The 9,279-nt window shown below is 54.7% G+C and overlaps 1 protein-coding gene across 2 annotated transcripts; it reads right to left on the reverse strand.

Annotated features, from left to right (window-relative positions):
• Positions 1-4,426: 4,426 nt before the first annotated feature.
• On the reverse strand, positions 4,427-6,112 carry Tnfrsf13c (TNF receptor superfamily member 13C). Of its 2 annotated transcripts, none has more exons than XM_050165730.1 (3): positions 5,921-6,112; positions 5,524-5,778; positions 4,427-5,006 (listed from the first exon to the last, which is right to left on the reverse strand). In XM_050165730.1, the coding sequence occupies exons 1-3, from the start codon at positions 6,066-6,068 to the stop codon at positions 4,861-4,863; spliced, it is 549 nt and encodes a 182-aa protein (XP_050021687.1). In that variant the 5' UTR covers positions 6,069-6,112; the 3' UTR covers positions 4,427-4,860. The 2 variants fall into 2 exon arrangements, with proteins under 2 accessions (XP_050021687.1, XP_050021686.1); XM_050165729.1 differs by having other exon boundaries at positions 4,427-5,039.
• Between the last annotated feature and the right edge of the window lie 3,167 nt (positions 6,113-9,279).

Consider the following 9,279-nt stretch of genomic DNA (forward strand, 5'->3'; position numbering starts at 1 on the left):
CCACCCCACCCCTCTATTCCGACCCTCTAGTCTCAGCTGGTGGTCTGGCGAAGATGTCACGAGCTGCGCAGAGCTGCGAGACACAGACCTGGAACCCAGATTCACTAAAGTTTAAGGATCCGTCCCGTCCCGCCCCTTCCCCTGGCTGAGTCTTGGGAGGACGGTAACGGCTTAGTGGTCTTCAGGAGACCTTTCTTTTGTTTCGTGTTTTAAAGACAAGGTCTCGTGAACTGGATAGTCCTGCATCCACCTCCCAAATGCTGGGATTACAGGATTACAGACGCGAGTCTCCATGCCCCATTTTATACCGTGCAGGGGTTGTAACTAAGAGCTTCAAGGATGCTAGGCAATCACTCCGTCAACCGAGCCACACCCCTACCCAGAAGCCCCAGTCTGAAGATAAAGAGGCAGACTTTGAGACATGCCGAACTTTCAAAGACGGGGCTGTCTGTCTCTGCTGACAAAGAGGAGGTGGGAGGGAGGATCAGCAGGCTTTCCTATCTGACTTCACTAGTGGGTCCCCACCTCCACCTTGAGCCCCAAGGCCCGGAGCTGCCAGGCAGGAAGTGAAAATGGCCTGCAGGAAACACCAAGGGGAACTGAGACTTCTGCCCTCTGCCCCCACCTGTTAGTCCCTGGGGACCTTGGGGAAACCAGACCCTCCAAAGGAAACCCCAGACAGAAGCAGGCTGGGGGGTGACCGGCTGCCTCCCTCTGTTCCCACTTCATCCAGCGTGCCTTCCAGAACCTACCTTGGGCCAAAGCTAATGCCAGAGACAAGTCTCTGAGTAGCAATGAAAATAAGAGGTGGGGGCCCGTCAGTGCCTGAGTCGGTGGCTCTCCAGGACCTAGCTTGGGTAGGTGACCCCCTGTTGGGTAGGCAGACCGGGTGAGGGCAGGTACCCCAATATAACTCAGCCCCAACACTGGTTGTGATTTGTATCTCGCAACCACATAGTCACATTTGTGGGTGTGAGGTCGTCGTTCCAGCTCTCAGGACGGTGGTCTCACCCAGAGGTCATTAGAGAGGTCAAGGCCATTGTCCCTGCAAGCAGAGGTTTCTTCAAGAGAAGGCGCTTGCTCTGTGCCTGTGATGCCAGCCGAGCCTGCAAAGGACCAGATGCTCACACGGAAAACTTGACAACTGTCGAAAAGCTCCATTGGGAGTGTTTAAAGCCAGAAACCTACCTGACGTGCCGATCAAGAAGGAACTTGAAGGAAAAAAGTGTGAGGGGGGGAGGGGGTCGGTGAACACTTGTGGAGGTCAGGGGGCAGCTTGTGGGAGTCAAGTCCCAGGATTAAACTCAGGTTGCCAGGCTTGGCAGTAAGCACCTTTACCGCACCTTTACCGGGTGAGCCATCTTGACCCACGATGGGAAACTTTCAAGACTGCAAGGACTGCAGTGGTGAGCATCACACACAGCACACAGAGAGGCTAGTGCTTTGGGCTGTGGACAGCACACAGCACACAGAGGCTAGTGCCTGGGCCGTGGACAGCTCATGGCACACAGAGAGGCTAGTGTCTGGGCCGTGGACAGCTCATGGCACACAGAGAGGCTAGTGTCTGGGCCGTGGACAGCTCATGGCACACAGAGAGGCTAGTGCCTGGGCCGTGGCTATGGTGGTGAGCATCACACACAGCACACAGAGGCTAAGTGCCTGGGCTGTGGCCAGCTCTCCTCAGCCTCCACTCTATCACAATGTGCTTTCCGACTCATATGAAAAACCTATATATCTTGATTCCCCACCCCCACCCCAGACAGGGTTGCTCTGTGTAGCCCTGGCTGTCCTGGAACTTGCTTTGTAGACCAGGCTGGCCTCAAGCACACAGAGATCTGCCTACCTGGCTTATTTTTAATAATTTTTTACAAAACTAATCACGGGTCCCTTCCTCCTCCCAGGTGTTGCTATGAAAGGCAAGCTCAGAATGGCTGGAATGACGCCTCAAATGACACCTTCGGCCACGGAAGGGTACTGATTCATTCCCTGGCAGTGCAGCCCTTGGGGGAGGGGACAGTGTCCCTGCTCCTTGTCCCCCTCCTCTTGCTTTTCCTGGCTTCCCCAAAGAGCTTCCTTCTTGTTTGATTATGATGACGATGGCAAGTCCTCTCCCTACGTAGGCCTCGCTTTCCTCATCTGTGAAATGGGGGTGTGTGAGACTTCTCTCAGCTTCCTTCAGCCCTTCTCCTTTAGGGGCCAGAGTCCAGGAAGGGAACTTTGTATCCATCCTGATTTTCTTCCAAAGAAACAGGTTGAGGGGAAACTGTGTGCCAGGCAGAGGCTTAGCTGGGAGGAAGAGGTACCAAAGGTTTGCGTGCCATGGCCCCACAAGGGTTTCACGTCTTTTCTCCTCCAGAGCCTAGATCCTGGCTGTTGTGACAGGTGGCCAGGGACAGCTCAGACAGCAGAGAGGGGCGTCTGGGAAATTAACGTTCAGGTCCTGGACGCTCTAAGTGTCCCTTGATACTGTTTTCTAAACTAGGGAGTGGGCAGGAGGGGTTAGGGCTGACGGGCAGGTATGGTGAGCTCAGAGACCAGCAGGTGGGGACAGAACTCAGCCAAAACCCTACAGCGGGACTCCATTTCTGACTCCCAGGCCAGTTTTCCTTCCAAACAGAGGCTCAGTGGTGACAAGTTCCAATAAGTTATGAGATCAGCTTCACCAGGAGGAGGGCAGGCAGGAGACATGATGGCTCCCGGTGAACAACATGCCCAAGACTGGTTTCTTCAGCAAAGAGCACACTGTCAGGGAACAGCTTCTACAGGGGTGATATTGAGCCTGGGGCCAGCACAAGCTTGGCTAAGAAGGCCCAGATCAAGGGGAGAACAGTCCACAGGGGGAACACAAAAGGACCTCAGTTCAGCCTGCCCTGGCCTCGCTATGAAGGATTGTCCTATTGGCCGGCCACTGCTCTGTGCACTACTGCAGAGTGGGCCGTGCCCCAGGGGACACTGGGCCCCAGGTGCTCTCTGGGGGGAGAATACCACCATGGCGTCCCTTCAGCTTGAGTTTAGACTCCAGCCTGAGACTACGGACTTCTTCCCGTGACTCTAGAAACTGCCCTCGCGGTAAGATGGCATCTTCTGTCCTGGCAGACGGTGTCAAAGAAATCCACAATTTCTGAATTATTCCTGACTTACTGGCACCTGAGACTCAGCACAGCACAGCCCAATCATCTCCCCGACACTCAGGTTATTTCCAAAACTTGATCTTACAGTTGGGGTTTAGCTCAGTGTAACTACTTGTTTAGCGTGGGTCTGGTCCCCAAGGCTATGGACAATAAAATTACAGAGCATCTTGCATTAAATACCAGAGTCAAACCATCAGCTCGTTGCTGTCACTTGCATCAGCATTGAAGCAGGACAGTTCTGAAAGCAAGAATTAAAGAAACACGGCACCCACGACAGACAAAGCGTCTCCCCACTAGCTTTTATTCAGATTAATTTTGCCATAACGGCACCTTTCCCTGCAAAAAGGAAAATCTCTCTCACGGTGCCTGTGTTAATCTGTTTTATAATACTGCAACAAAACACCTAAGGTTAAATAACTTTACAAAGAAATAAGGCTGACTTAGCTTACAGTTCTGAAGGTTCAAGGGCCACATCTGATGATAGCCTTCTCCCTGGTAGAGCCCAGAGTTAGCACAGTACATCACGTGGCCAGAAACAGAGACTGCTCCTTGTTGATCGCTCTGTCCTGATGACTCTACCTGACCTTCCAAGCATACCACTTCTAAACACCAGAATGAGATTAATTTTCTAATAATAATAATGAAAGAAAAAAATCAAAATTTAAAAAAGATTTTATTAACTATTATTTTGAGACTTGGCCTCACTATACAGCTCTGGTTAGCCTAAAATTTGCTCTGTAGACCAAGCTGGTCTCCAACTCACAGACATCTGCCTGCCTCTGCCTCCCCAGCGCTGGGATTAAAGTTGTGTGCCGCCATGCCCAGCTTATATTTTATAATTTGTAAGTGTGTGTGTGTAAGGTGTGCATGTGAGTGAAGATGTCCGTGGGATCCAGAGGCAGCAGATCCCCTAAAGCATGAGTTCAAGTCAGTACTGACTCATCTGAAGTGCATGCTGGGAATCAAAACTCTGGTCCTAGCCGGGCAATGGTGGAGCACGCCTTTAATCCCAGCACTCGGGAGGCAGAGGCAGGTGGATCTCTGTGAGTTCGAGACCAGCCTGGTCTACAGAGCTAGTCTCGAAAAACCAAAAAAATAAAAAAAAAAAAAAATTCTGGTCCTCTGGGAAAGCCGTCAGTACTCTTAACCACTGATCCATCTTTCCAGCCCCTATTTTTAACACTTTAATTGTGTGTGCATGTGTGTGTGTGTGTGTGTGTGTGTGTGTGTGTGTGTGTGTGTGTGTGCAAGCAAATGAGGGCTGGTACCTTTGGAGGCAAGAGGCTTTGGTCCCAGGTGGTTGTGAGCTGCAGACATGGACACAGGGAAACTGGGCAACCGCAGTCCTCTGCAGGAACAGAACATGGACTCCTCTGCTGAGCCATTTCTTCAGTCCACCACCCAAATTTTGTAGAAAGAGATTGAGTGTCCAGTCTCTAACTCTTCAAAGAGATTATTATCCAACACTCAAGCCTGCCCAGCCGTTTAAGGCATAAGAGTTTAAACACAGTCTCAAAAATAGAATGTTCTTGAGCCAAAGACTAACACAAAATCAGTCCGGTGCTGGTGGGAGAGCCTGTGGCCTGTAGTGTCTGTGGTTCTGCCGGGTACCCTCCGGGCAATGGGCTCCGTCCCTGAAGGGCTGAACTCCTTTTCCAAGGCCTGGGGGGAGGGGGGGGGTGGAGAGTCCACAAAGCCAGTAGGGCTCCCTCGGTTCCCTCCACAGCTGCTATTCCTCAGGGCCGGCTGTCTTGGTGGTCACCAGCTCAGTGGAGCCCAGTTCTGTGGCGGGCACTGGGATGCTGTGGCTTGGCAGGGTGGCGTCGGCGTCTTCTTTGGGGGTAGGCCAGATGGGAGCGGAGGCAGGGGGGGTTTCTGAGGAGGACACGAAGACATTGTCCAGGGACTCTGGGGTAGGTGAGGGACCGGGTAAGGCAGGTCAGGATTGAATCACAGCCTCCCTGTGACGCCTGTTCTAGAAGCCTCCTGGGGAACAGCCCTCAGTGGAGGAAGTGGGGCAGCACATGACAAGTCTTCAGGACAGGAAGTGCTGAGTCCAGAGACATGTAAGCTGAGGTGGGGGACACTGACATGGGGGAGACGGGTGTCTGGGCAGTCTGCTGGGCATAACCTAGGACCAGGCCACTCGGACTCCCAAAGGGAAAGGCACTTTCATCCCCAGATATCTCTTCCTGGGCACTGAATCTCCTTGCTTGGATTAAGGCTTGGCCTGTGCTCTCCTCCCTGCGCACCTGACAGCCTCAGCCCTGCCCCCCCAGGCCCCCCCCCCCCCCCCCCCCGCAATCCTGGGTCCGGTTCCAGACATCCCCTATAATAGGAGTTGTATCCCCCACCCCAGCCGCCGTTGTGCTTCCCCAGACATGGTTCTCACCTTCCTGGACTCCGTCTGGGGTGTCAGGGGAGGCCATCCTGCTCTGCCGCCACCACCTCCAGATCACCAGGGCCACCAGGACCAGCACCAGCACCAGTCCCAGGAGCGCGGGGGCTCCGAAGAGCAGCCCGGGCAGCGGCAGCGTCGCGTCCGGCCCTGGTCCCGTGCCCACTGACTCCTGCGGCTGCAGCGCTGTCCCGGGCGCTGATGGTGAAGGGGATGCAGACGGAGGGCGGAGGACCGAGGGGCCGAAGGCTGGGCGGAGGAGGGACAGAGAGGGAGACGGGCGGTGAGGGCCATGAGGGACCGCTGGCCCCAGGATCAGCTGAGGGGCACGTGGCGCTGCCGGGCTGGGGACCTTAGGGCAGATCCCGCCTGTCCCCCTGAGCTGTCTTACCGTGCCGAGGAGGGTCCGGTGTGCGGAGGAGGTTACATTCCAAGCAGCGTCGCACCAGAGGGTCGAAGCACAGTGCCTGAATGCATGGCGTGGGCATGGGGCTGTCCCGGCTTCTCCGGCTTCTGGTCCCGCGCTTCCGGGCGCCCATGTCGCCACCGCTTGCAGGTGGGACAGAGGTCTGAGTCTGAACTCTGTGCCCCTCTAGTCTAGAATGAAACCCAGACGGAGCAGCAGCATCCTCCGCCCCGCCCTTGCCTACTGGGGTGGGACCACTGGGGTGGAGCTGCAACCTCGCCTGAACCCGAGACCTCTTTCACCTGTGGTTCCTGTATTAAACCACTCAACTGTCACCGCAGACGACAGCTGAGCATTGCTAGCGCTGGGGGGTCAAACAAGAGGCTGCTCTTGGACCGCAGAGGGGATGGGACCCAACAGTCACCTACCTTCCTCAGTCTCCTGCCGCCTCTGCTGTAGCTCACCGAGGCCATCTGCCCCTAGTCCCTCCTGCTTCCTGCTCTGCCCATCCCAGGGTCAAGACATCAAATGCCCACAGTGGTGACTGAGAGACACAGACATCCTAAAAGACTTCCCAGTCTCGCCATCCACTAGTCCCTATCCTTGTCCTTTGCCCAGTCCTGCCTCCCTGATCCCTTTGTCCCCTTTGAGAGTAGTGGGGACAGGCAGCTAGTTATCCTGAATTCCGTGGGAATGGGTAGGTATGGGGCCTGCCTGAGGGCCACCAGCACAGCTCACCACCAAAAAATGACAAGAAAACTTGAGAAAATGACACGGTGTTGGTAGAGAGGAGACGTCTAGGGGCCAGTGGTGGGGTGGAGTATGAGCAAAACCCTGGTGGCACAAATGGGAAGGCCAAGGAGTACTGGGACTTGGGGAGTGGCGGTGTGTGTGTGTGTGTGTGTGTGTGTGTGTGTGTGTGTGTGTGTGTGTAGAACAACAGGAATCTCGGATTCTGGCAGCAGGGTGCTGGGGAGCTTCGCAGGTTTGAAGGCAGAGCCTGGGTAGGATCTGCAGATTAGTAAGGGAACTGATTCCCTACGGTTCCTTTTCCAGAGCTGCGACCCTGCTTGGTCGTGCCTTTGCCTTGTCCATGCGGCCGCTGTATCAGGCTCTGGTTTTGGTCTCCTGCTTGTACCTCATCAGCATCGCTCAAACCCTGTCAGTCACGCAAACAAGCTCTCTGGGTCTTGGGACACATGCAGTCCCCTCCTCAGAGGTCATGGGCTGAGCAGTGCCTGAGGGAGCTCCCAGCTAGAAGCTCGGGCCTGTAGTCCCTTGGTGTGCCTCATGGTGGGTCGTACAGAAGACCTCTTAGGCTAGGGGCCGAGGGATATCTCCAGCAGCTTCAAGGGGCAGGGAAACGTGCCCTCCAGGAAATGGCATGGGGGAAGGCCTGCGAAGGCGAAGGGCTGCACAAACTGGGGGACGGACATGGCAACTGCTGTGGGGTGCTGGGAGAAAGGAAAGCACCCTTGTGACAGCTGGACGGGGGCTCAGCTGGAGAACGAGGCCTGGCAATGGGGGCCTGGATTCAGAAGGGCCCTTTGGCTGCATCCAGAGACTGGCTGGGGAGGCAAGGAGGCTGGATGGAGGGCAAGGGATGGTGCAGAGCTGGTCATGGAGTAAGGGAATCAACGCTGCTACAGGTGATTCTGAGGATCCACATAGAACCCTCATCAGTTAGCCTGGAGTGGCGGGGGGGGGGGTTCTGGCCCATTGCCTCTCCATCCCCTTGCCTATGGGCCAGCAACTCCACCGCAGGAAGGTGTAGGCGGCAGGGTGGCTGCAAAGGAGAAGTGGGTCTGGGGAGGTGGGTGTGGGTGTGAGTGTGGGTGTATAGGGAGGTGGGGGCAGGGAGGAGCATGGAGCCAGGGCAAGGACAGTCTGTCTTACTGGAGAGAGGCAGGAAGGTTAAGACCAGAAAGCTTGACTGCAACCCTCTGCCCGCACCCCCCTCTACAGGACTACATGGAGTCCTGCCTATGCATTAGGCATCTTAGCTATTGGGTCAAACACTGGAGCTGAAGAGCTGAGGCTCATGGGAACCCATGGCCAGGAATCCAGTCCTGGGAGAGAGGGCAGCCAGTAGGGCCTGGGTTGGGAAATGTCCCATGGGCTACACCAAGGAAGCCAGCCTGCAAGGAGATGCTACCTCACGACAGGAAGAGGATCGATGGCCAGCTGCTCTGCTCCTGCTGGAGACCGAGGTCACCTCAGGGTATGAAGCAAGAGGCCTGTAACTCCCGGTCACAATGACAAAGCCCTTCACTTCAGAGAGGGACGCTTGAAGTCTGGAAGACAGAAGCAAAATTACTCATTTGACACAAATGTTTATTGGACTTCCTACGGGCCCCACCGAGACAGGAGCGAGACTAAGCCAGTGACAGCAAAAGGCCTGTGGGATTCACGTCTGTGGCGTGTACAGGTGTCTGACCTCAGCCAGATATTTTCACTTGCGCCTCTGTGGGGGCGGGGGTGGAGGCTGTGGTAGTCCTTGAATCTCCGCTTGAACAATTTCATGGTTAAGAGGAGAGATTTGGGGACTAATGACGTAACTGAGCTGTAGAATGGTCGCCTGGCAAGCACGAAGCAGCTCTGGGTTCCACCCTGAACGGCAGATATTGGGCATAATGGGATACACATAATGGAATACCCTTGTAATCTCAGGGTAGCACTAGGGAGTCGGAGGCAAAAGAGGCTCAGGTCAAGGTTATGCTTGAGCTTCATAGTAGATCTGAGGAGTCCATTCTAGGCTACACAAGGCCCAGCAAATGGAGAGCTAGACCAAGAGGGGGAGAGAGAGCAAGCTCAGTGACACAGGGAATGTTAGGGTACACTTTAACATTGTTTTTTCATAGCTACTAACTCATTTATTTATTTTTATTTGTGATACAGGTTTCTCCTTGCAGCCCTAGCTGATCTGAAACTAACTCTGTAGACCAGGCTGACCTCGAACTCAAGAGATTCACCTGCTTCTGCCTCCCAGGTGCTAGGATGGGATTAAAGGTGTGCATCACCACCGCCTGGTGTTTGCTATTTAATACTTATTTTAGGTGTGTGTATCTAAGTGTATGTCTGTGCACTATGTGTGTGCAAGAACCCTCAGAGACCAGCAAAGGGCTTAAGAGTTACAGGCAGATGTGAGCCATCACATGGGTGCTGGGAACTACTGAACCTGGGTCCTCTCCCTCTAGAACAGGTGCTCTTGACCCCTGAGCCACCTCTCCAGCCCCGAAATCACTAACTTCTCAATTCCTTCTGTGTAACGTTTCTAGCTACTGTAAAGGAGCTAACCTGGGAAGCAGCAGAGGACAGCTGCAGAGGTGGTGGTGGGCTTCTGG

Source organism: Alexandromys fortis, unplaced genomic scaffold (assembly GCF_014885135.2).
Source record: "Alexandromys fortis isolate MF-2015 unplaced genomic scaffold, M_Fortis_MF-2015_v1.1 scaffold_157, whole genome shotgun sequence".
Lineage (NCBI taxonomy): Eukaryota > Metazoa > Chordata > Mammalia > Rodentia > Cricetidae > Alexandromys > Alexandromys fortis.

Coding starts and splice junctions, on each gene's coding strand:
- Tnfrsf13c (XM_050165729.1), bottom strand. CDS start 6,068: ATGGGCGCCCGGAAGCGCGGGACCAGAAGCCGGAGAAGCCGGGACAGC. Junction 5,779..5,920: donor ACCGGACCCTCCTCGGCACG/GTAAGACAGCTC, acceptor TCCTCCGCCCAG/CCTTCGGCCCCTCGGTCCTC. Junction 5,040..5,523: donor CCCAGACGGAGTCCAGGAAG/GTGAGAACCATG, acceptor CACCTACCCCAG/AGTCCCTGGACAATGTCTTC.